Source organism: Apodemus sylvaticus, chromosome 3 (genome assembly GCF_947179515.1).
Source record: "Apodemus sylvaticus chromosome 3, mApoSyl1.1, whole genome shotgun sequence".
In the NCBI taxonomy this organism is placed as follows: domain Eukaryota; kingdom Metazoa; phylum Chordata; class Mammalia; order Rodentia; family Muridae; genus Apodemus; species Apodemus sylvaticus.
Window position 1 is genome coordinate 62988051 of NC_067474.1, and position 25734 is coordinate 63013784.

General features: G+C 41.1%; 1 protein-coding gene across 3 annotated transcripts; it reads left to right on the top strand.

Annotated features, from left to right (window-relative positions):
* Window positions 1-1029: 1029 nt before the first annotated feature.
* Window positions 1030-23873, top strand: Rnf20 (ring finger protein 20). Of its 3 annotated transcripts, XM_052176489.1 has the most exons (21): window positions 1030-1181; window positions 1334-1480; window positions 2229-2385; window positions 7199-7366; window positions 7477-7624; window positions 7918-8100; window positions 10752-10870; window positions 11785-11931; window positions 12960-13037; window positions 13222-13341; window positions 15632-15811; window positions 16674-16809; window positions 17128-17249; window positions 17365-17729; window positions 18861-18978; window positions 19925-20074; window positions 20470-20682; window positions 21391-21516; window positions 21661-21801; window positions 22405-22506; window positions 22779-23873. In XM_052176489.1, exons 3-21 carry the CDS (start codon window positions 2257-2259, stop codon window positions 22953-22955), a joined length of 2922 nt encoding a protein of 973 aa, XP_052032449.1. In that variant the 5' UTR covers window positions 1030-1181; window positions 1334-1480; window positions 2229-2256; the 3' UTR covers window positions 22956-23873. The 3 variants fall into 3 exon arrangements, with proteins under 3 accessions (XP_052032449.1, XP_052032448.1, XP_052032451.1); XM_052176488.1 differs by having other exon boundaries at window positions 1030-1480; XM_052176491.1 differs by lacking the exons at window positions 1030-1181; window positions 1334-1480; window positions 2229-2385; ... (1 more) ...; window positions 7477-7624; window positions 7918-8100 and adding an exon at window positions 10517-10665.
* The last annotated feature ends 1861 nt before the right edge of the window (window positions 23874-25734 follow it).

Consider the following 25734-nt stretch of genomic DNA (forward strand, 5'->3'; position numbering starts at 1 on the left):
GAGACAGAGACAAGATAGATAGCTCAGAACAAGGCCTTGAAAGAAGAAATCTTTGATCCTCAGGCCAGGAATGCCAGAAGGGAGCTTGAGTGTTTGTTTGTTTGTTTTTTAACTCCTCCTAAATGAGCACCTATGTATGGAAGCTCTACCCAAGGGTAGGAACTGAACCCCCTGTGCAGGCATTAATCCTTTCTGTCTAATAGCTTCAGAACTGGATCTCTGGAAGTACAACCTAGTTCCAAATGTTGTCTGCCCTCTGAGCTTTAAACGTGGGCGCTCGAATACATATGGATACATTTAAAAAATTATATCAAGACTGGTACTTATAGACTAATTAACGTGTTCTTATCTCCCTCCCCCTCACCCCCTCTATCCGTGCCTCTGGTCAGTATCTTATCCTCCCCAAACACTAAAGCAGTAGTTTTCAAACTTGTGATGAGAACCCATGGGGGGAAGATGCGATGGGATGAAGGTGTCTTTTTAACCCTACAAGAGACTAAAGTTCTCCATCTGAGTGTAATTTGCAGGTAGTGGTAAATAAAGTCCCCATTTATTTATTTTGGTTTTCCCCGACAAGAATTTCTCTGTGTAGTATTTATTTTGAGACAGAGTTTCTTTGCGTAGCATGTACGTGTTTACGTGATTTATTTTTGGTTTTTCAAGACAGAATTTCTGTGTAGCCTCGGCTGTTCTGGAATTCGCTTTGTAGACGATGCTGGCCTTGAACTCACAGGGATCCGCCTGCCTCTACCTCCTGAGTGCTGGGATTAAAGGCAAGTGCTACCATCGCCCTGCTAAACTAAAGGAAACTAAACTAGAAATCGGCCAAATTCCTTGAGTTTTATGCAGAACTTTTCATCTCTTTAAAGAGTCTCCCACCCCCACTTCAGGTACCCCCCCCTCTGAATCAACACAGAGGAGCACATTCAGAACCCTCTGCGCCCCTCCTCACGCGTCACTTCCGCCTGGCGGTCCTACGTCACTTCCGCCCTCTCCTCGCTGTGCTTCGGGTGAGGTTGAAGCAACTTCCTTTTCCTTTTCCCTACTTCCTCTCCCTGCCTCCGCCTCCGAGGTGCTCAGTCCCTCTCGTAGCAAGTCCCAAGTGAGGGATTGGAGTCTCTCCCTGGCGAGAAGAACGGCTGGGAGCCGTGCGCCCCGCGGCGGGAGTTGCCAGAGCCCAGGTTTGCTCTGTTGTCCGGAGCTCCCGGGTCGTGAGTGGCGAGGACTCTCGGGTCCCATCGTCCCGGCCTGTGGCTAGCCACGCCGAGGCTGCAGCCAGCGCTTTCCAGTCTAGTTGCGCTCCCTCCTCAGCTCCTGTCTTCTCTCTTTCCAGGCGGGGTTCAACTCAGATTGCTGCTCGCCATAAATGCCTTGTTCTGGAGTTTGCATCGGGAACCGCTTGGATGTAGACTCTTGATGGCCGCGTTTCTCGCCATTTAGCATCCATTCTGCCTTCTTTCAGCCTCGGAACCAGAGTCAGGTAGGAAATACTGAAAGTGTGCCCGGTCTGAACAGATAAAGAAACGGGAATTGTTGGTAAGTTTGGTCGCAAAAGGCAACCCGGTTCCCTAAAGGAAGCCCTGGGGTGCTCACCTAGGTCTGACATCTGTAGAACTGCTCAGTGAGCTCTTCAAAGACTTTGTAAAGAGAACGCTCGCGATTCTGGGTGCTTAGTGTTTATCTGACATTAAAGTTGTTTCTGTAATTATGTCATTCGTTCTTTACAGTAAATCTAGCAATCATAATGTTTTTGGTTTAGGAAACTGAGGTTCTGAGACAACTAACTTGTAAGAATTAATGACTTAGCTAACATGTCCCACTTCCATTTCAGCCCCAAGTCTGAATTCTTTAACCTTAATCTGTCATAAATAAACTCTCCTTCTTTTGATCTTTGTTTTGTTTTGTTTTGTTTTTGGTGTCTCAGGAAATGAAAATCCTGAAACTTATTCATAGCTTTCTATTATTTGATTAATATTTTGTGTTATTAGCATCTTACATAGAAATCTATAATCCTGTCAATCCCGTTCCTCAATAGTTTGGGTTTTTTTTTTCCCTCTCTGTCTCTTGGTTTAGGATTGGTGGATTTTGCAGTGAAATTAGAGGTTAAAGAGTTGGCCAGAAAAAAAAAAAGATTAGTTTTTATATACAAGAAATCTATGTTGTGGCTTGCCTGCTTATCTTGATTCAGTTCATGTTTTTTATTTTTGCTTCTGTGTTTTTTCATTCAGAAAAATATAACTGTCATCTTATACCAAGATGTCAGGGATTGGAAATAAAAGAGCGGCTGGAGAACCAGGCACATCAATGCCTCCAGAGAAGAAGACAGCCGTTGAAGATTCAGGGACCACTGTGGAAACAATTAAGCTAGGAGGTGTCTCTTCAACGGTACAAGAAAAATAGATAGTAATATCTTTTAGAAATGAGAAGCTCAGAGGTTTTGATGTGGATAAGATTCTGTATTTGGAATTTGGTCAAGGCAATATAATGTGTAGATACTTTGTAGTTGTGTTTCTTTTGTATATTGAGGCTTAGGTTCAGAGAAGTTAATTTTCTTTTTCAGTCAGAATAAGATCCTGCTTACTAAATTGTTAATGAAGTGTCATTTAGGGAGATGACCTGTCCATCTTGCTGCCAGAAGGTAGTTTTGTCTTAGCAATGTTTATCTTGTGCCCTCTAAATGCATTTATGTCAATATCAGTACTTATTGAGAGTATTATTTGCTGGCTGCTATGCCTTACAGCCTTCACCCTCTAGTTTCCAGGGTGGTGCTAATAAGAAAATAGGTTAGTGAAAGGAAAGCAAAACACATATCCCAGTTTGGACTTTAGCCAGAGGGGAACAAGGAGCCCTCGGAAGCTCCTGTGGGAGGAAAAAGATAATCACGAGCATTTAGCAGAATTTCCCCTCTCATTGTCCTCCTTCCCCATCTACTGACGGCCTCGTGTTTCCAAGGGTGAGGATCTGCTTCTCACTTCTGCTGAAGGCACTTCTATGCACAAAGAAGAGTACTGTATAAGGACTGAGGGTAGATCCCAGTGGTACAGAACTTGCCTAGTGTGTGTTAAGGGCTTAGGTTTAATCCCTGGCACTGAATATAGTGTGTGTGTGTGTTGTGTGTGTTGTGTGTGTGTGTGTTTACATGCATGTGCATGGGCAAACTGGAATCTCAGACTTTTCTGCAAGGTTCCATGTATAGGGAAAATAGTTGATATGTGATCGCATGTCTGTCAGTACACAGCTAGTTAAATAGATAGAAGATTTGGATACAAAATGACCTAGTCACTGAGACTGTTGTCTTAACTGTAACCTTGGCTGCAGAGATGCTCAGGTCACTAAGAAGTGTGGTCTAAGGGTCTGTGAAGGTGTCCTGATCATCTGCCATGGAGCTTTGGTGGATGAGTGCAGGGAGGTGATGCAGCTGTGCTGGGAGCCTGGGTGACCAGGTATGATTCTGAGGCCCACATGGTACCTCTCTGTTTGCTGTCAGCCATGAAAGTTAAGAACCCCCACTAACACACCTGCCATGGAGCCAAGCAGCCATAGATCAAACACTCCTAAATCATGAGTCAAAAGAAATCTCTTGGCTTAGAGAGATGGCTCAGCAGTTAAGAGAACTGGTTGCTCTTCCAGAGGTCCTAAGTTCAATTCTCAGCAACCACATGGTGGATCATAACTATCTGTAATGGGATCCGATGCCCCTTCTAGTTTTACAGTGAGCTAGCTGAGGTTTGGAAACATGAAAAATGAGAATCCAGTGTACTCTTAAATTGTGAATGCTGGCTGTATAATTGGAGCTATCCATTCCAGCTGTTCCAAACCTGGGAACAAGCCAGAGATAGGAGAAGCCAAATGAAGAATGTTGTAGTTGGAGTGAAGGGAAACATACATTTAGCAAAGGGTACTTCATTGGAGACTGAATATGTATGCTGGGTAGCGGTGGGGCTGATTGTAGTGAGCTTAAGAACAGTAGGGAAATTAGGGAGACTGGGTAGACAGTGCTTTGGAGGTTTGCTGTAAGAACAAGGAAGATGAAACAGTAGAGAGAGAGAGAGAGAAAGAGAGAGAGAGAGAGAGAGAGAGAGAGAGAGAGAGAGAGAGAGAGAGAGCTTTGTGAAATCAAGGGAAAGCTTTTTTTTGGTTGTGTTTTAAGATTGGAGATACCAAGCCTGTCTGTTGGTTGAAGTGCTTTGAGAGAAGATGATGATAAAGCAAAAAGAAGAAACAGGTACTGCTATGATGCACTTGAGTAAGAGAGGGAGGTTATAATACAGTGAACAGAGGCTGCACCGTAAAGCTGTTGGCTTTAACATGTTATCCATGTCAGCAGCAGAAAGGCAGGGGGTGCAGAGTCAGGCCAAGGTTGATCATTAGCACTAGTTTGAAGAAGTAGGTATGTGCATTCTTTTCTGATTGCTTCTGGGCTTTCAGTGAAATCTGAGAGGAAAGTTTGGGTACTTGGAGAGAGGAAGATATGACGTAGTCACTGTGCAGAGAGGTTGTCCTAGGGGGTATATTAGAGTTGCTTGCTGGGCATCACTGGGGCCCACTTGGATTTCTGAACATAAATTGTAAGTGAAACTAGTCAACATGGGATTTAGTTTTTCTCGTGACAGTTAACTGTGTGAGTCTAAGCTTGAAGTAGGTAGAAAGTTGGCTATTACAGGGATTGGAGTTTTTCTAAGATTAACATGAAGAAGCAAGGAAATAGGAGAAGGGATATAAAGGGTAATTGTAACAACTCATCATAGAATGTGTGTTTGGAAAAGCAGGAGGTGAGGTAGCAAGAGGCATGAGGCACAGAGAAGGACATAAAACAATAGATTAGATTCTGAGAGGCCAAAGAATTGCTGGAGGCAGGAAACAGAAAGGTAAGAAAAAATTGTTGCTGGTTATGGAGAGTGAGCTTCTAGAGGACCCACAGGTGCAGATAAAGTTGAGACAGTAGCTGTGGGAACTGATGACAGAGATAAAAATAAGATTTTTGACAAAGAAGTAGTTTAGATATGGAATGATCACCTAAGTGAGCACTGAAACTTTAGGCAATATAACGGGGAGTGGAACTATAGCAAGGGATGGTAAGCTAGGCTCTGGGAGATGGGGCATGGCTGAGCACTTTGTAGGTAAGGCCAGCAACAGTGGCAGGTAATACGATCTAATGTCCTAATCTGCTAAGGAGTTTTGAACAAGGGAATAGCAATGGAAAACAAAGATAGCATCTGCCTTTGGGCTGGGGCTGGGGCTGGGGCTTCTAGGAGTATAGGAGGGAAACTGCAGGGCAGTGATTTTCTCATAGGTTTTAGTTATAGCCAGAATGGGAAGGCAGCTTTCTGTTGGAGGATAGCCTGGATGTTTGTTGATGCTCTAGTTGGTGTGAGTCTAGGAGAGCAAGACTAAAAAATGAGGCAGACTAAAGTCTCATGCCATAGCCAACTTTATTCAGAGTAGCAGGTAGTTTATACTCTGAGGATTAAGAAGAATCACAGGAGTAATGTATGCATTCACAGGACAAGCTGCATGTGGCAAATACATGTTTTTCTGTAGAGGCACATGAATAACAGCTGAAGTAACTACTCCTGTCTACTACACTGGGAGGAACGTGGATGCACATTCCAACAACAGTTCTGAGTTTGAAGAAACTGAGGTGACAAGCCTCCTGTCCTGTTTTTTGTTTTGTTTTTTTTTTTTTTTTTAATTTTCTCACAGCACTCAGAATTCTCCCATGACTCCATGCTTAGACTGTGTTCTGACGATTTCCTAATAGTACAAATAAGGCAAAGCAGAGCTTCTAGCCACTACCTGACATACCAAGGGTTTAACTAAAATGGAAGAGGGGAAATAAAAGACTCCTTAAGCAAATCTTGCTTTAAAACTCAATTTCTGCATAAAGCAAGACTTGGACTTGACTTTTTGCACAGCAGCCTGCTTACCCATCTGAGTTTACTCTGCTTCCCTTGATTCACTTTAACTTTTGTATAAGGAAAAGAACAACAACAACAAAACAAACAAAATTTTCACCTGCTATTTCTTTGTGATATTTTCCTCTCGCTGCTCCTTCCAGGGGCAGAAACTAGAGAGCGTCTACAAGGCCTGGGGAGTTGGTGATGGATGAGAGTATTTTGTTTGCTTTGCTTTGTTTTTGAGACAGGATCTTTCTTTAATCCAGCAACATGGCTGCTCTGGCAAGGGGTCACATAAAGACCTAGGTCTATATGACCTGCCCAGAATGCAGACACACCCTGGATTACAGTACGTAAGTTCTATTGTACGGACATGAGATGCTTGGAGAGACATGTTTTGTGTCAGGAAATGGGAAGCTGGATTGGAGCAGTTCTGGATGATTCCTTTAGTATGTATTTTGGAATAAAATTTATATCCCTGAAGCCTAGTGATAGGAGTAGTCATTTGGCATTAGAGTCCAAAATACTGACATACTGGATGCTGTATGTTTGTGCATGAGTGTATGTGTGTCTGTGTGTTAAATGGTTCATCTAAACCTATGTTTAAGTTACTCAATAATGTGGGCAGCTATTGGAATAGAGGTCAACCCAAGTGCCAGGACCTTGAGTGAATAGCATGGTGCTTAGGAAGTAGTGGACAGTGTCATAGGCTACCCAGTGATCTAGCAGTATGGTGGAGCCTCGGGACTGAGTTGCTTTGTGAAGATTCCTATTAGAGCAGTGAGATGGTGAGCTTGAGAGTCTACTATACTTGCTGTTTCCATACACGATCATACATCTGTTCTTTTATTTCTTCTGTTCCCACTTCTTACCTAAGTATTTTTTTGTAAGATTTCTTTGTAAATGTGTGCATACATATGGGGGCCAAGTAATGTTTCTCAGTTGCCATCCGCTTTGTTTTTTGAGACAGGGTCTCTGTAACTTGGCCTGGCACTCACCAATATTAGGTTAGGTTGGCTAGCCAGCCAGCTGTCCTCAGGGATCCACCTGTCTTTATCTTCCCTGTGCTGAGGTGACAGCATTTGCCACCATACTAGGCTTTCTTAGAAGCAGGTTCATTGATCAAACTTAGGTGTTCATGCTTGTGTGACAAGGCCTTAGCACCTGAACTGTGTCCTCAGCCTCGGTTAAGATTTGTTTGTTTTTTCTATAGAAAATAACTAAAGAACTAATGTGAATTTACTAAATTTAATAGCTCACTGTTTTTTGTGGAGACTAAGGATTCTGTTTTCCTGGTGTAGGAGGAATTAGACATTCGAGCACTGCAATCCAAAAACCGTAAGCTAGCAGAAATGCTAGATCAGCGGCAAGCCATTGAGGACGAGCTTCGGGAACACATTGAAAAGCTGGAGCGGCGCCAGGCCACTGATGACGCCTCACTGTTAATCGTGAACCGGTACTGGAGCCAGGTAGCTGCCTGTCCCTTCACCCCGTGTGCATCAATCTTCCTAGCCTTAGCACGCTCTCTGTCTCTCAACTCTTACCCTTCTTGTTTGTTTACTCATGTTTTCTTCTGTAGTTTGATGAGAACATCCGCATCATCCTTAAACGCTATGATCTGGACCAGGGTTTGGGAGACCTACTCACAGAAAGGAAAGCCTTGGTTGTGCCAGAACCAGAACCCGACTCTGATAGCAATCAGGAGCGCAAGGATGACCGTGAGAGAGGCAAGTCTTTGCAAGCGCGTCTGCCACAGCATTAGTTACCTACCTGGGCTTTGAGACTGAGCTTTGCTGTGGGGCTCTCCAGCTGGGGGCGACAGTGGATTTGGCTATTTCTAGCTTTAAAAAAAGCCCAGGAGCTCCTTTTTCTCTCTGTGTGGTTGGGAGGTATTCTGTAACTGCATTAATTATTAGGTTTTTGAAGTTGAATTTTGCTTTAAGGCTCTCCATTTGAGGGAAAATTTGCTATTTCCAGATTTATAATTTGGGGGGGGCTTTTTTTCTCCCCATGTTCTCAGGGGATGGGCAAGAGCCAGCTTTCTCTTTCCTTGCTACTTTGGCTAGCAGTTCCAGTGAAGAGATGGAATCTCAGCTTCAGGAGCGTGTAGAGTCCTCCCGCCGTGCTGTGTCCCAGATTGTGACTGTCTATGATAAATTGCAAGAAAAAGTGGATCTCTTATCCCGGAAACTGAACAGTGGAGGTGAGGAGAGAACCAGGAGACTGGGAGCATTGAGGAGGCAAGAACTCATCTCTGTGAGGTTCAGGCTGCAGCTCAGTAGTAAGGGAGAATGTGGCTAGGTGTGTGGCTTCTATTCCCAGCACCAAAATAAGGAAGAGAAGAGAACTTGGTTTAACGCGGTTCCTTGGAGTTTTAAACCTGTGACTCTCAGTGTAATTACCATGACATGCTAACTATGTATTTTCATAAGTAGCAGCATTAGACTGTTCTGACTTCAGATGGTGAGTTTAATATGTTCTTTTATCTTTGATGTATTTAAAGAGAGTTAGATGAGGTCATAAAGTATAAGTTGGCTCCTGTATTTGAAGAGATAGAATAGGAAACCAATGGATGAAAAGCCTCAAAGTAAAATGACCATTTGGAATACTTATTATTATGAGTTTTATTACTGAAGTTATGTTCAGACAGTATAGAAAGTGTACTAAAATGACTAAAGATTTTTAGGTATTTGTGACAGATCTCTTTCTCAAATGCAGATAAAATATCTTTATTTCAGGTTTTCAACAATAGCCATGGTCTGGTTACAGTATCTTTTAAGAAAAGATTTATTGTGTATGTATATGTGAGTATATAATCATACATGTGAGTGCAGGTAGTTGAGGAGGCCAGGAGAGGGCATGAGGTTCCCCTGGATCTGGAGTTGTTGGACCTGACATGGATTTTTGGGAACTAAACTGGGTTCTCTGTAAAAGCAGTATATCCTCTTATCCACTAGCCATCTCCCTATCCCTCTGTTGTAGTATTTTAGCTGCCCTGATTACCATTAACATATTTAGTGTTTTAATCTCTTAAATAAATCAGTTAAATGTAATGTGCTTTATTTATTAGGTGAGGAAATAAGAACTGTATTCTAGAATTTTAACTTTAATGAAATTAAAAAGAATTACTTCTTTTTAGTATGGGTAATTAATGTTTGTTTATTTATATTTTATTTTTAATTAGGATACCACAGTGGAGAGTGGATGGGTGTGACTACTCCTCCCTATTACTATAAAACAAATAGTGATACTTCTGTGTCCCATGGTTCTAATTGACTATTTGGAGGATATTATTAAACCATTCTAATGTAAGGAATGCACAATGTGTAGAGGTTATTTTGATGCTACATTTGATATTTTAAGTGAATATCAAGTACATTATTTACTATATTTGTAAAGGAATTAAACTGAATAGTATATAAAACTGTACTAAGAACTTTTTTGGGATTCTGTCTCTATAAGATTGCTCAGCATTGAAGGCTCCTGCACACAAGCCTGAGAGCAAGAGTTCAATCTCTGGATCCCACAAGGTGGCAGGAGACAACCAGTTCTTGTGGGTTTGGCCTTCAAAGTCACGTGCCTGCACACACAGGACAGACCCATGCACACACAGAGACAAAAAATGTTTTTATAAGTGTATTTTAAGATCTAGTTTAAGTTAAAAAAACATTTTATTATAAATTTTAAATAGCTAAGCTGTTTGTGACCCAGAGGAAATCTGTATTGATAAAAAGGTAAAGATATTTATGTTATGAATTATAATATTGAGTATTAACTTTTTGGAAGTTCATTTTCACCCATGGGTTTGGTTCTTGTTTAGATTTATGGCTTATTTATTAATTTACTAACATTCACTGGGTTTTAATTGAATTTTAGGGCCTGGCTTCAGAACTTAGGATATTGAAGAATGAAAATTTAGGCACTAGTTTTTAACTCAGGTTGACTCAAGAGTCACTGTTTATTTATGTATTTATTTTGCCATGGCTGTGTAGAGTCTTAACTAGTAGGTTTTGTATGAATCCCTGGAAATTGTCTATCTTAAAAGTCTGACAAATGATTCAGGTGGGCAATCCTACATGGCAACTGGGAACCCATGACTTGACTGATCTGCTGTCTGAGTACTGAGAGCAGTGCTAACAAGTAGTGTGCTGGCAACTCTAAAGGATAATGTGTGTCCAGAGACTAACTGGTTCCATTTATAGCACTTAGATTGAGCTGTAATCGTTATCACTAATTTTAAACACCTGAATTCAGCACAATAAATTCTAAAGATGTAACATACATTTGTAAATATTTTATACATTTTTGATTTTGAGCTTCAGGGTTGTAACATAATATTGTGATAAGTGAGTTCTGTGTTTTTATCTTTGTTCTTCAGGACTTTTATATGTGATTATTTGAAGATAGAAATTATGCTTCCTGTCTTTCCACCACAAAAGAGAGATGCTTCATGTTGCTATTAGTTAATAATAGGAATTTGTGATTACCTTAAAAGTAAAATTGTATTGCTTTAATTTTGACACTGCTTAGAAATCTTGTCTGTTCTAAATTCTAAAGTGTCTATTTTTGGTGATGGTAATTGTATGTGAATAAAGTGATATAGCCTTCATTTTTTTGCTCAAGGCATTGTCTTAACAGAGATGAGAATAGGTGATGGTGGCAGGTTGACTCATTTGCATAACGGATTGCCTATCACCTGACCTGGGTGCGTCCTGAGTCCTGTGAGATAACACACTAGCTTACTTTCTGACATTCTGAGAACAGTGAGGTGAGCCAGCAGGTTGATGCTTCGATGCAGTAGATGATTGTCCAACTTAAGACTATTGATACTAAAGTGCAGTTCTTCTTTCTCAGATAACCTGATAGTGGAGGAAGCAGTGCAGGAACTGAACTCCTTCCTGGCACAAGAGAATGTGAGGCTCCAGGAGCTGACAGACCTCCTTCAGGAGAAGCATCACACCATGTCTCAGGAGGTACTTGACCAGAAAGAAGCCATTCTTAGTAGCTCTGGCTGACAACACCAAGTCAGAATTATGAGAACTTTGAGAGGCTACTTTATTTTAAAAGGCATACTTATACTGAAGAGAGTATATCTCTTAATGGGAAGATTTAAAAAGAAAATAAGCTGAAGACTGAGTACAGAGTAATGGGCACATGGGACAGGTTCATCGTTAAGATGCTATATAGCTCCCTACCAGAACACTGAGGCAGCTCACTAGAAACATCACTGGCCATGCAAAGTTGAGATCCCCGGACAAAACATAAAGCTGAATGCAGTAGTATTGATTTGTAATCCCAACCTCCACTCCCTGGGATGAAATGAGAGGCAGGGACTGGGCAGACCTGAAAGTTTGAGGGCTTGACATATGACAAGAAAATCTGTCTCAGACAAGATGGAAGGCAAGGACTGATGCCTGAAGTTATCTGTTCATCTCCACATACATACAACCTGATTGTAAATTGCTTAAGAGTCATCTTAAGTACAGAAGAAGTTTCTATCTTGTTCTGTAAGGATTATCATTTCTGGATATGTAGCTAGAGAAAGTTGATAGTAAGAGATATTTCTGTTTTAAATTCTTATTTTCTAAAGTATTTGATAAAGGATGTTTTCTTTTTTTAAAATCTTCATTTTCTGATGGATTTTGGTCTATCTAGGGAAATGATGCTTTTCATAGGTAGAGAGATTATTGAATCTTAACTGGTATTGTCCTTGTGAAAGTTCTTAGCAATTGCCTGTAGCAGTCTAAGAACTTTTATTTTTCCATTTGGGTGCTGAATAATTTTTTTTTTCTGTAATGGTATATGAGCAAGGACTAATTTTATGAAATTTAAAACTCTTGACTCAATCCTTTTGTTATGTTTCTGAATGCTTGTCTTTGGAATATAGTTCTGTAAGCTGCAGGGTAAAGTAGAGACAGCTGAGTCACGAGTGTCTGTCTTGGAGTCCATGATTGATGACCTGCAGTGGGATATTGACAAGATTCGAAAAAGAGAACAGCGTCTCAACCGGCATTTGGCTGAAGTCTTAGAGCGGGTCAGTGCTGTTCATATAGACTTTTAAAACGACTTATGAATGTATTTTATTCGTGTGTGTGTGTGTGTGTGTGTGTGTGTGTGTATGAGAGGGGGAGAAATAGGGGGACTATATGCCATTATGTGTACAGATGCCTATGGTGACCAGAAGAGGCCATTAGATCCCCTGGAGCTACAGCTCTATAGAGTTGAGTGGCCAAGCATGAGTGCAGGGAGCTTCCAGCTGGGCTCCTCTGCAAGAGCATCACGTGAACTTAACTGCTCCACCATCATCTCCCAAGCCTATCCCCCCATCCCCAATATAATATGCTTTCTTTTTCTCTTTGAGAGTTTCATAAATGTATACCATGTATTTTAATCCTATTGATCTTCCATCCATTTCTTCCAGAATCCCTTTCTATATGTTCCCCTTTCAACTTATTATATATATATATATATATGTATATATACATTCCACTGACTCCTCATCCACTGACTCCTTGGGGCTTCTATATGCTTATGAGTAGGCAACATACCAAAGGCCACAACCCCAAATAAAAATGACTTCCCCTTAGCAGCTATAAACTGCCAATAACTCTTCAGTCAGGGGGAAGATAAACTCGTCCCTTTTCCATGCTAGTATGTAGATAAATTTGACCTTGTGCAGGCAGTCTTAGCTGCTGTGATATCATAAGCACAACAACCATGCCATATCCAGGAGACACTGTTTAACAGCAGTCCTCCCCTCCTTCTAGCCCTTGACAGTCTTCCCCAAGTCGTGTGTGTGTGTGTGTGTGTGTGTGTGTGTGTTCTCCCATTTTTAGCTGAGCATTTGATGGGCACTTGTTCTCAGAACTCCAGCTGTTTAACTGGTTGTATGTCTGCAGTAACTAATATCCACTACAAACAAAAGCTTTTTAAGGCGTCATCTTTCTCAGAAAGGATCAGCCAGATGACTGCTATTTAAGGAAGAAACATCTTTTGAATGACTCTGGTCATACAACTGAAGTCTTCTAGCCTCTCACTAAAGAGTCATTGTCTTCTCTGTAGGTGAATTCAAAAGGCTATAAAGTATATGGAGCGGGGAGCAGTCTCTATGGAGGCACAATCACCATCAATGCCAGGAAGGTAACGTCTGCCCCACCTAGGACACGGTGCTCCGTTGGGAGCAGGCCTTGTTCCTAGGGCCTGCATTGGTTCCCAGGTCACACAGTGGCATCTGCAGGAGTGGAACAGTAAATGTGGGAAGCATGAAGTGGGATGATGTAGGTTTTTGCTTCATTCTTATTTGCTGTTTTCTGATCCTTTCTAGTTTGAGGAAATGAATGCAGAGCTTGAGGAGAACAAAGAGTTGGCTCAGAACCGACATTGTGAGCTGGAGAAACTTCGTCAAGACTTTGAAGAGGTCACTGCACAGAATGAAAAGTTGAAGGTAGGAGGTATAGCTCTGAAGGACAAATGGTTTGTTCATCAACCTGTGAACCTGTATACTTTATGAGGAACAGGAAAAATATGGCCAAATTTAGCCTCTTCCATGATACAGCTCAACAACTTAGGTGTACCTTAACACAGGAGAGGCCATTTGTGACCTGTCCGTTGCTAACATCTCCGTAAAGAGTTGCAAGATTTAGGATGTCTACTCTTGCCTTTCTGGTCAGTATCACACAGAAACTCAATTAGAAGAATGGGCAAGAATGGGAAAGGGCTTCAGATTAGAGCAGTTGGAGGGGAAGAAGTAAAGTTGTCTCTGTTTACAGGTGCCATGCATGATCTTACATATAGGAGTCCCAGAGAGAACTAGAAATAAGTTCTGTGAAGTTGAGGAATGTAAAATCACTAACAACAGATTTGATGGAGATGATCTCATTTTGTATAGCATTAAAAATTGTACATTTAACCAAGGATCAGTGTATAGTGAAACTGTAGATGTACAGTGGAATGTATTCAGCTTTGAAAAAAGAAATTTAGTCATTTGGAGCAGCATTGATAAACTTGGAGGACATTATACTAAGTGAAATAATTAAGGCAGGTAGAGATAGACATACAGTGCTTGAAATATACAGGTGCTAAGAAAGTGGATCTCATAGAAGCAGAGAATACACTTGAAAGGAAACATTGGTTCAAAACCAAGTTCTCAGCACAAAGATTTATTTGCCTCAGGGACAAAGGGCAAGCAATAAGAGACAAAGACAGGAGATAAGAGGATGAGGGAGAAGGGGAGAAGAACAAAGAAGAGGGGATAGTGGTATTTGTTCAACAGAACAAAGAACTGCCTCTGGATAGAGGAGATCTTGAGACAGAAAAGTGACAATTTAAAAAAAGTAAGCAGGAAGACCCCATATTAGCATGACATTTTCATTTTAATTGGGCATATTAATTAGATGAGCCAAAGGGTGCTTTTGATTGTTGTACTTCAATACTTGATAGCTGGACCATGGTAGTCAGCCTTAGGAGGAAGACGTGGCCAAATGAGGGAATATAGGCTTTGGTGGATAGCTTTGGGAATGCTATCTAATGAGGCAGAGGGATCGGGGCGGGGAACGAAGAGGGGCAAGGCCGGCCACAGTCCCTCCATTCCCACCTTTTTGTTTTAGTATTATTTTCATGGGTGTTGGGTAAGTAGGTGTTTTTCTTTCTGGCTGCTTCCTGCTGACGTTGGGGCATTATTGGTAGAGGACACAAGGAAGTTGGGTTGCTGGTTAAGATTGAAAAGAGCAGGCTGTATCAGTTAATGTCTGGCTTCTGCAGGACTATCTGAGGCTAGGTCTGTAAGTCTGGACCACAATGTGGATTCTAAAGAAACAGCTGGGGCTAGCACTAGAGTTTCTGGAGTAGTCTGTAGTTGGTTTGAAGTCTGTTGGAGAGGCTGATGTTCCTGCATTTGAGCTTTGACTCCTCCCCACCAGGCCAAGCTGGACTGATAGTGCAGAGTGGGCAGGAATAGCACTGGGGAGAGAGTGTAGGTGGGCGGATGGTTGTGGAGAAGGAGGTAGGGGCAGATGTTGGAGCCTTACCAGAGTTTAGGTAAGGCCAAAAGGAAGTGGGAGGGTAATTTGGCAGCTGAAGACAGTGGGGAGTGGGTGGGGTGGGGGCAGCTGCTCAGGCCTGATGGATGTGGCCTGCAGCCTCAGTGTTGAGCTGAATCTGTGGGCATTCTGGGCTGGTGTCATTTCTGCCTATTAGAATTGTCCTTTGCAGAATCTTAGGGGAACAAAGAAGAATCTTCTAGAAGTCTTCCTCATCTTTCTTTGATTCATAGACTATCATTTATAATTTACTTTTAGATAAATAAATAATAAAGATATTTGAACTAAAAGGAAAGACTTCATTAACATTCTTGGGAAATGGTTGCTTATGAAAAACATGACCATTTTTACTTCCAGTCAGAATTTTCTCTGTGATATTTAATAAAGAACAGCTAGTTACTGGGGTCTTCATCGGTGATTTAGAACAAATGTCCTGTTCAGGTCGGTTTCACTCAGCTCTTCTAGCTTCTTTGAATTAGAGTTGAAACAATGTAAAACACATATCAAAATAGTCCTGTGTGACCTGGCTTACTCAGGGACTGAGTTTTACCCAGGAGTGGTGCCTAGACTTCCTATTTTTCTGAGTAATGGTTTCCAGTGTGTGAACACCAGTGAGTTACTTTCGCACAGCTCTGCCTTGTGGCATATACATGCTTCACTCTGCTTCTGACTTGCCTTCTCATTGGGCCTCCTAAGGTGGAATTGCGGAGTGCAGTGGAGGAAGTGGTTAAGGAAACCCCAGAGTATCGCTGCATGCAGTCACAGTTCTCTGTTCTATATAACGAGAGTCTGCAGTTGAAGGCCCACTTGGATGAAGCTCGGACCCTGCTTCATGGCACCCGGGGAACTCACCAGCGCCAGGTTGAACTTATTGAGGTAACAGCAAACTTTTCTTTGTTTCACTGGTGGGTATGCAACTAGCACTCTATCACAAAGTCAACCCTCCCTCTCTTGCATTGTCTTCTCTATATGATTGCCTGACTAATGGGTTTTGTGGTTTTACTTTCATGTATAGTTAATATCCCATTCATCCAGTGAGATTAAGTATAGGACAACAGAATTCTTGCCCTCATGGATCTTACAGTCTATTGGGAGAATGCTGCTCCTTAGGATGCTGCATCATTAGTGGTAGTTGTCCAAAGACGTGGTGATGGAGAGACAGAGCATCTGATTTGTCTGTGTTGTCTTCCTGATGAGGAAGTAGGCGGAAAGTGAAAAGTTTGTTGATAGAAGAAGATACGTGCTCCAGCAGTGACAGCCTTCAGGAAACTGTCATATGGCTCCTACATGTAGGACAATCAGGCAGACACTGCCATTGTGACAGTCAATATACATTTAGGCAAATTATTTTGAAGGTATAACTTTTACTTTGGTATTTATGTTCACTTTTGTGTTTTCTATACTCCTTAAGGTAGTGTTTAGAGTAGTTAAGAGTTTTCATGAATGTTGGCTAAATAAATTGATGCTAGTTTGTGTACATCTGGACACTTTATGGATAGTTCTCCAACTGAATTGTAATCTCAGAGCTAGACGCCATTGTTTTTATTTCTTCAGAATTATGAAGTTATGCTTCTAAATCACATCTGGTGTTCTTTAAGTCTCTAAGTGGAAAATTTTGAGTCAGCCTTCTTTTCTTAGCAGTGTTTTATCTTTTCAGATTAAACAGATTGAATAAAGTTGTATAAATGTCTTATTGGAATAAAGTTGTATAAATGTCTTATTGGTTCTTCATCTGCAGCGAGATGAGGTTAGTCTACATAAGAAGCTGAGAACTGAAGTCATTCAGCTGGAGGATACCTTGGCCCAGGTCCGCAAGGAGTATGAGATGTTGAGGATAGAGTTTGAGCAGACTCTTGCTGCCAATGAACAAGCAGGTAGAATCATTATTTTCCTGCTTTGTGTTCTGTCTGTTGTAAATTCCTTCTTTGAAATAAAACTTGATTCTTGAGCTTTGCTAATGCTAACTTAAACTCAAAAGACACAAGTAATACCTGGGATGGAATCCTTAATTGATTTTGAACTCCAGCCTGGGTGTTTAACTTACTCAAGCCGTTTGGTTTTCACCCATCCTCTGAAAAGGAACATTTCTTTCCATATCCCCGTCCCTCTGTTCAGAAGTTCCTGATGTGCTTTCTCTCCTTGAGCCCTTTGCTCCTTTTAAGGCTCCCAATATTGCTGCTGCTGTTTTTCAGGCCCCATAAACCGGGAGATGCGGCATCTCATTAGCAGCCTCCAGAATCATAACCACCAGCTGAAGGGGGAGGTCCTGAGGTATAAACGGAAACTGAGAGAGGCGCAGTCTGACCTGAACAAGGTGACCTGGAGCAGTGGATAAGCATTGTTTGACAGGGTGGTGGTAAGGGTGGTAAGAGTGAGGGAAGCATTATGCTCCCTCGAGGTGATGCGTCTTTCCTTTCTTTGTCTCCCAGACGCGTCTGCGCAGTGGCAGTGCCCTCCTGCAGTCTCAGTCTAGTACTGAAGACTCCAAGGATGAACCCACAGAGCTGAAACAAGATTCTGAAGACCTAGCCACTCATTCCTCAGCATTGAAGGCATCTCAGGAGGATGAAGTTAAGTCCAAACGGGATGAAGAAGAGAGAGAACGAGAAAGGAGGGAGAAAGAAAGAGAGCGAGAACGAGAACGGGAAAAGGAAAAGGAGAGAGAACGAGAGAAACAGAAACTGAAAGAGTCAGAAAAAGAAAGAGATTCTGTTAAGGAGAAAGAGAAAGGGAAACATGATGATGGAAGGAAGAAGGAAGCAGAAGTTATCAAGCAGCTGAAGATTGAACTCAAGTGAGTGATGTTTATAGTGATTGAGAGCCTGTACCTAAGAGTGAAATGCTTGCTTATGGTGTGGGTCACCCAGTCATTACACAGTATTTTAGTTGTAACTGAATGTACAATTAATGTGGCCTCAACTTTCAGTCTGATGTGTAGCTGAATGGCCTGCCTGGCTATTGCACAGTGTTGCTTAGTGGTTAGGTGCCAGCCAGCCCCTGGTTGGGCATTTACTTCTCATGAGCCCTTATTAAGAGACTGGATAACACATTGAAGTAGCACACCGAGAATTATTGGAAATTGACTACTACTTTTAAGTAAATTACCCTATATCTCTAATCTTAATGGTGTCTGGTAATTATTTGTAGTTGACAGGTTTCGTTGTATACTAGCCCCAAACCAAGAGTCCTTAGACAGTTTCCTCCTACGGAATTTAGACAGAGGACTACACTTAGTGTAGCATTGCTTTTGTCCCAGCATAACACATTTCCTGTTTGCTTCTCCTTAACCAATTGCTCTGGTGAAACTAGCTCTTCTGATTCTATTCTTTTTTTTTTTTTAGGATTTATTCTGTGTAATATTTGAATTTAAGAGTTTGCTGTACTTAAAGTGCTTGAGCTCAGATGTAGTTAAGCTTAATAATTTAGTAAGAGATGAAGTGTTAGTGTTCAGCTGTTTACAGCTGCCATTGTCAATTCTAGGATTAGTTTATTTTAAACTTTCAAAGTTTCCTTCTCTCTTTTTTTTTTAAAGGTACACTCATTTCCCCCTATAAAATTCATCTGAATGATTTGACTAAGTGTGTACTAACTCTCAGTTTCTGAGACTAGGTAGGCTCAGTCTCCCAACTGTCAGTTTCTGAGTGGCACCACTTGAATATACTATGTCATAAGTTCTGCAGTTACTCACTTTATAACTTTATGTTGCAGAATTAAACAGAGGAATGATTCATATATATGGCTTCCTTTTCTATGCGTTGTAACTGTATTCTATAAGTCTATCGGTAATCTATGCAAAATGTGTCTTTCCTTTATAACATAGAGTAAAAAGACTGTTGAAATATTGTGTTCCATCACAAATGTTCTTGCTCTGATGTCCTTTGTTTTCTCAGTCTGTTGGTTCTTTTCCTCTACCACCCGGTCACAGGAAAGCACAAGAGAGCCAGAAAGAGATGAAACTGCTGCTAGATATGTATCGCTCTGCCCCCAAGGAGCAGAGAGACAAGGTGCAGCTAATGGCAGCTGAGAAGAAGTCAAAGGCAGAGGTAATCAAGCCTGTTACCTGTCATTCATGAGCTTGTCCTTCGTACTTTTCATACATAATGTTCAATTTTTGAGAATTCTTTGAAAGAAGAGGGCCCCTGACTCTGAAGTAAGTCTTTTAAAGTTCATTGCAAGATAGTAAAATATCTCAGAATTACAAGAATGTGGAGTAGGTTTTTAAAATTTTTCATTCCTTAATTGGTCCTGAGAAATTATTACCATTTTATATTTATTATTACTATGGTAACTCTCTTTTTTTTGGTTGCATTTAAAAGGAATATTTTTTAAATTAATTTTTATTATTTTGTGTGTAAGGTTGTTTTCCTTGCCTGTATACCTGTGCATCATATGTGTCTGGTATTCATGGAGGCCAGAAGTACCTGGTACCTTTGGAGCCCAGGAGAAGAGGGCCACTAGAACTGGAGTTAGAGATGGTTGTGAACTACCGTGTCAGTGGTAGAAATTGAATCAGTATTCTTGACCACTCAGCCATCTCATCATCCCTGAGATGAGTGGCATTTGGTTTTGTTTTGTTTGGCTTTGTCTATATAGTCCTGGCTGTTGTAGAATTCACTATATAGGCTAGCCTGCCCTGAACTCTTGGGATCTACCTCCCTTTGCATCTTAAGTGCTGGGATTAAAGGTGTGCTCCACCATATATGTCCTGAAAGAAATGTTTTTATCCTTGAAAAATTGAGGCTTAAAGAGAAGACAGTTTGAGAACTTTCAAAGAAGAGTGTGTAATAGGCAAAATGTCTGCCTATAGGTGCATGAAGTGCAGGGCTGATAAGTGGTATGCTGAACTGTGTTGTTTTCACTTTATCATTTATCCTGTTCCACAGTTCTTTGATGTTTGGTTATGTGTGCCTTCCATGTGTATATAATGTTGGTTGATTTTTGGAAGTATTGAAGACTTAGTTTTTTTACATGATCCTTTTCCTCCTGTAGTTGGAGGATCTCAGACAAAGACTCAAGGATCTGGAAGATAAGGAGAAGAAAGAGAACAAGAAAATGGCTGATGAGGATGCCTTGAGGAAGATCCGGGCAGTGGAGGAGCAGATTGAATACCTGCAGAAGAAGCTGGCCATGGCGAAGCAGGTGGGCACCCCTCCTCCGCTGACACTTTCAGATCTGCAAGGAATGTCACTGCCAGTGCAGGTTGACTCTAGGCCTACTATTTTTTGTTGTCATAACCTTTATCTTTTGTTATTACATTGAAATCCCTATCTGCCACCCTTCTCTTATTTAATTCTGTGTATTTGGGTGGCAGAATTTATTTTGAGTGGAATAGCTGTTGTTTCAGACATAGTTTACTGAGGGACCTCTTCTTTCTCTGCTGATTGGGACTCATGCATATACTGATTAGAAAATGAAATTTTTTATACTCTCTGATTATAGACATATGAAACTAATGCAGGCTATCAGAAGGAAGGTCTAGTTTCCTCTGCTCGTCCTTTGGCATTGGCAGATTTGCTAATTGATCCTCATGTTAGGAGGAAGAAGCTCTCCTGTCTGAGATGGATGTCACAGGACAGGCCTTTGAGGACATGCAGGAGCAGAACATCCGTTTGATGCAGCAGTTGCGGGAGAAGGATGATGCAAACTTCAAGCTCATGTCAGAGCGGATCAAGTCTAATCAGATCCATAAGTTGCTTAAAGAGGAAAAGGAAGAGTTAGCTGATCAGGTTTTGACGCTGAAGACTCAGGTAATTGGATGAGCGGAGTTCTCCATTCTGTTGAACTAGGGAGCTTTCTGCATGAGGGGATGCACAATACTGATCATTGTGGCTTCTTTTTTGTGTGTGATAGAAATGTTGTAAACTAAGTGTATGTTTGGGTAAAGACATTTCACATACCTGCACACTTTCTTCAAAGACATGGGTTGTCTTTGTCCTGGTTGCCTCTGGATATTGGGATAAGAGTTTGTGAGTCAGAGGCCAGAAGTGGATATGTGATTTTACTTTTTACCTCTTAGTTTTGTTTGATTTTATTTTGTGGATTAATTTTAAGAAAAGGTCTACTTTAGAACCTCTAGCCAGTCTGAAAAAAATGGAGTTAAGTTTGGTTTGAGTCAAGTGTTTTAAGTTCTGGTTGGAGAGGCCTTGATTTGAGGATTAGTATAGATAGTTCAGAGAGCTGCCGAAGATGAATATCTAAGAATAACTTTCTATTCTTGGCAGTTTGGAAACAAGTCTTTTTGGTACTTAACTCTGAATAGCCAAGAATTATTTTATATGAAAAATTGAAGCCTTCAAGAATCATAACCTTAGATATATTTTAAAAGGTTCATGGAAAAATCAGCAATAGCTTGATGTTTCTGATATGTAATTTTTGAGGCTGTATAGGTAAGTGGAACATAACTGATTTTATTTTTCTATTTTCTTACAATAAAATCTGATTTTTCTCCTATATAGGTAGATGCCCAGTTACAGGTAGTAAGAAAACTAGAGGAGAAAGAACACCTGCTTCAGAGTAATATTGGCACAGGGGAGAAGGAGCTGGGTCTTAGGACTCAAGCCTTGGAGATGAATAAACGCAAGGTATGCTGGTCCCTGTAACCACATGGTTGGGCAGGCTCCAGAACCTGCCTGCAGTGCTCTGAGTTCACCTAATACCGGTCTTAGGTTGTCACTCCCCTCCCTAGAAGAAGGGATAATAAGACACTGTGTCTGCATTCTACGTAGGCAATGGAGGCAGCCCAGCTTGCAGATGACCTCAAAGCACAGCTGGAACTGGCTCAGAAGAAGCTCCATGATTTTCAGGATGAAATTGTGGAGAACAGTGTCACCAAAGAAAAGGACTTGTTCAACTTCAAACGAGCACAGGCAAGAGCAGTTGTCTTTGATTATATTTACTTTCTCAGTGCTTTGTGAGGGCTGTGGTGAGTGTGTACACCATGAATTGCTGTACCCAAGGACCTTTGGGAAGGACTGGCATTGTCTGCTTCATGCCATGTTCCCTAGATGTGAAACAAATACTTGTAAAATGTGTAAACTGGTAAGCAGTAATAAAACGAGGGGAAGGTTAAAATCTCACTTACTCTAATTTTTCTCATGCCATCTGTTTTTCATGATAGCTTCTGTTCTTTTCCATAGGAAGGTAAATTATTTAATCTAAGTCTACCATCACTATAAATTAGTTACTGCAAAGTAAAGCAGCCTGTTCTCTGAGTTTCCTGGTTGTGTTTTCATTGGACTGAAAGTACTCTCATTGATAATTTCGGGATAATATTAGGGTTGCCCCTTCTGAAAGAGAAATGTCTTATAACCAGGTATTTGTAAGTGCTTACATTCCTAATAAAAGAATTGGATATGAAAGGACAGAAACTTCTTTGTTTTTACAGTATAAAAGGTCAAGTTGGAGAAATTCTTTGTTAGAAATGACAGGTCTGGGAAGTGTGTGTAGCTATATCTACTCTCTTGCCGCAGGAAGACATCTCTAGGCTCCGAAGAAAGCTGGAGACCACCAAGAAGCCAGATAATGTCCCCAAGTGTGATGAGATTCTGATGGAGGAGATAAAGGACTACAAGGTAAGAGAGACTGACTCGGTGGTGTCTGTCAGTGCATTGAGACGGTAGATACTGACCTTTACCCCAAGGCAGAAGTGGTCTACTGCAGAACTGAGAGGAGACCCTGACCCTCACCTGAAGTCAAGCAGAGAATGGGTTATTTTTGAGGGGAAAATCGTACTCTTCCTAGAGCACTGCAGTTGTCTTGTCTATTTGCTTATATATCATAGCTGTTTGGGTCATGAGCTTTATTTATAGATGCTCAGATTCTGCTTTTTTTTTCCTATTCCTAGGCACGGCTGACCTGCCCTTGCTGTAACATGCGTAAAAAGGATGCAGTACTTACCAAGTGTTTTCATGTTTTCTGCTTTGAGTGTGTGAAGACGCGCTATGACACTCGCCAGCGCAAGTGTCCCAAGTGTAATGCTGCTTTTGGCGCCAATGATTTCCATCGCATCTACATTGGCTGATTGCAGTGAAGAAAGAGGACTGGCTAGGCAAGCACTTACTACTCACTAATCACCAGGCCTCTGCCTCTCCCTCCGTGACAGCTAGCTGGCCAGCTCCCTTGCTCCTCAGACGTTGTCCAGGCTCTCTTCGCCAGTAGCGAGAGAACATTAGTGAAGAAGACTGCAAGTCTTGGGGTTTGGAATGAACTAGAAACTGCTAGTGTTTGCCTTCCCTACCAGCTTTCTTTGTGTCTTCTTTCAGATTTTTCAGCATTTTCTTCTTGGGCCTAATCTATAAACTTGGATTTGCCCATTCCTCCTGAAGAAGTCAGGTTGATAGTGTGGACACTGAGGAGGGAAAGTGGGTAGAGAGAACATATGCTATTACGGAGGAGTGAACGTCTAGATAAGCTAGCTTCTGGCCCAAAATCCTTGATTTGGGTAATAAACCTTTCTAAACTTAGGTTGTAAAATGGTATGATTGTGTTAGTCTCTCCTGGAAGGTTTGAAGCCTTAATGAAATTACATCCAGGATAATTCTATCTATTTCCTACTTCTAGGAAACTGACTTTTTGGGTCAGTTGGGCTTCTTGCTAAAGTTATTTATGTTTTAAGTATTCAAATATTAATAGTTTTTTTTTCCTTAAGGCTTTGAAATTATTCTTAAGAATAATTTCAAACATGATAGTTTCTATGGTTTTTTTTTTTTTTTAATCTGAAATCAGAATTAGTACTTAAGAAGTAAAGTAGCAGCAATAGATTGTGACAAGATCTAGGTAGACTGGAAGTGAGATCCAGGGAGGTGTTGGTGAATCATGAATTACTGTCATCATCTTCTCCAGGGGGATTTGTTGTTCTCTGTTTTCCAGAAGATTCTCAGTAATGTTTCTGTAGGATTTTAATATTCTGTATACTTCAATTAAAGCAGGATTCAGGTTGCTCTTGTGTGTTTGTGGTTTTCTTTACTATGAATATTCCAAAGTTGAATTTTTAAGATAGGGTCTTTTTTTATTTAACGCAGGCTGGCCTTGAATCATAACAGTTCCCCTTTCTCTGCTTTACTGGAGCTAAGATTGGGGTTGTGTGCCACCATGCCCAGTGAAGCGAACTCTTTAAACAGAATTAAAATTAAGAGGCTGTCTTTGTTGACAGTATTTAGGTTTTTTTAATATAAATTCCCAGTTGTTCTGAGTCCATACTAAGAAGCAACTACTTATTTCTCTGTAGGTTATTATAGAGGTAGGAGATTGTCGCCGGTGGTTTTGGGTGAGAACTTTGAGTTTTATACAAACTAGCACAGCAGTTTTTTCTGCCTGATAAAGATTTGTATCAAGTGAATCCCTCCTGATAATGGTCAAGGTCATGTTCCCTGTCTGTCCTCAGCAGGCTTTGTGATGAATCCCACCATTCTGTGATCGGGATTTAAGAATGAAATCTGGTTGTTTGGGGTTCACTTGGTTATCAAGAGAGGCCATTGGCCTGTTGATCCTGCTGCCAAGAATATACACATATGTGTTGATGCACACACAGTCATGTTGGTGTTAGGCCTTCCTAAACATGACCATTGCATTCACTACCAGGACATACTTCCCTTGCTGCTGGCACTCAGGAGGTAAGTTTGAACATAACGAGGGACTACATAGACTGCCTGGGCAACAGGTGGTTTATAACATTAGCAATTCATCTCAATTGGCTTAAAAAGCTTAGTACCAGAGAGCTTTGGCCTGTGGTGTATTGGAGAGGGGAGCGTTCATTCCCTGGAAAGCTGGGGTAAGAGGAAGTTAGAAATTGAGGCCCAGGTAATACAGGGTGAGTTCTCAAATTCATTTTCAGGAAATGTTCAAAAATGATGATTGATTGAGTCATTTTTCCTTCCATTCCTCCCTCCCTTCTTCTCTCCCTCCTTCCCTCCCTCCCTTCTTCCCTCTCTCCCTCTCTCTTTCCTTCTCTTCCTCCCTCTCTCCCTCTCTCCCTCCCTCTCTCCTTCCTGCCTGCCTGCCTGCCTGCCTTTGCACTGGATTTTCTTTGCCTACATGGGGAGTTATGAATGGATTTCAGGAATGCACCTGGAATTTCATGTCACAGTTTGTTTTGGTTTTAAGTACATGACTAAACAGCTTTTCAGATCCTGAGAGGAATTTCAAACTTGACATTCTAAAGTTAGAAATAACAGCTCTACATCCATAGGAAAATTACATGGTACTATCTTTATGGGAAAGTTTCTCAATTTAAAGTAGAAAGTGTTCCATATTGTAGACAAGTTCTTTATCTCCTTTACTTTTCTCTCCCACTCCCTTCCCTTCTCCCTCTTTCCTTCCCCCTGCTTTCTCTTAGAAACATTTAAATAATAGTGACCAAAATCAGAGATGCTCAATGTGAGGCATATGTCTTATGTAAGGTTTATCTCTATTTTCTCTCAGGGATCCCTTTCAAAGGTATTGAGCTATTTCTGGTGCTAGCTATTACGTTATGTTCTTCATGGATATCTCTGGGGGTACTTTGTTATTTCTTATTCTCTGTTGAGATTACTAGCTACCCTTGTCCTCCAAGGGCAGTGGAATGCTATACTTAGAGAATGATGTATATTCCGTTGAAGTGATAAATGATTTGATAGTGTCTTCCAGACCTCCCGGGATCCTGGTGGCTATTCTTGTAAGAAGAGATACAGTCTCCATGCCCATTATGATTCACTGGTTGGAATGCTGTTATTTTTGCACTTCAAGATTTTTTTGTGGGGGTGTTTTTGTTTGCTCGCTTGCTTTTGTCTGAGGACAACCAATTGATTGATTAATCCAAGTCT

Excerpts from the sequence above, each read along its gene's own strand:
- Rnf20 (XM_052176488.1), top strand. The coding sequence starts at position 2,257 with ATGTCAGGGATTGGAAATAAAAGAGCGGCTGGAGAACCAGGCACATCA. Across the intron at positions 10,871-11,784 it reads ATCACACCATGTCTCAGGAG|TTCTGTAAGCTGCAGGGTAA; the intron begins GTACTTGACCAG and ends TTTGGAATATAG. Across the intron at positions 11,932-12,959 it reads TGGCTGAAGTCTTAGAGCGG|GTGAATTCAAAAGGCTATAA; the intron begins GTCAGTGCTGTT and ends TCTTCTCTGTAG.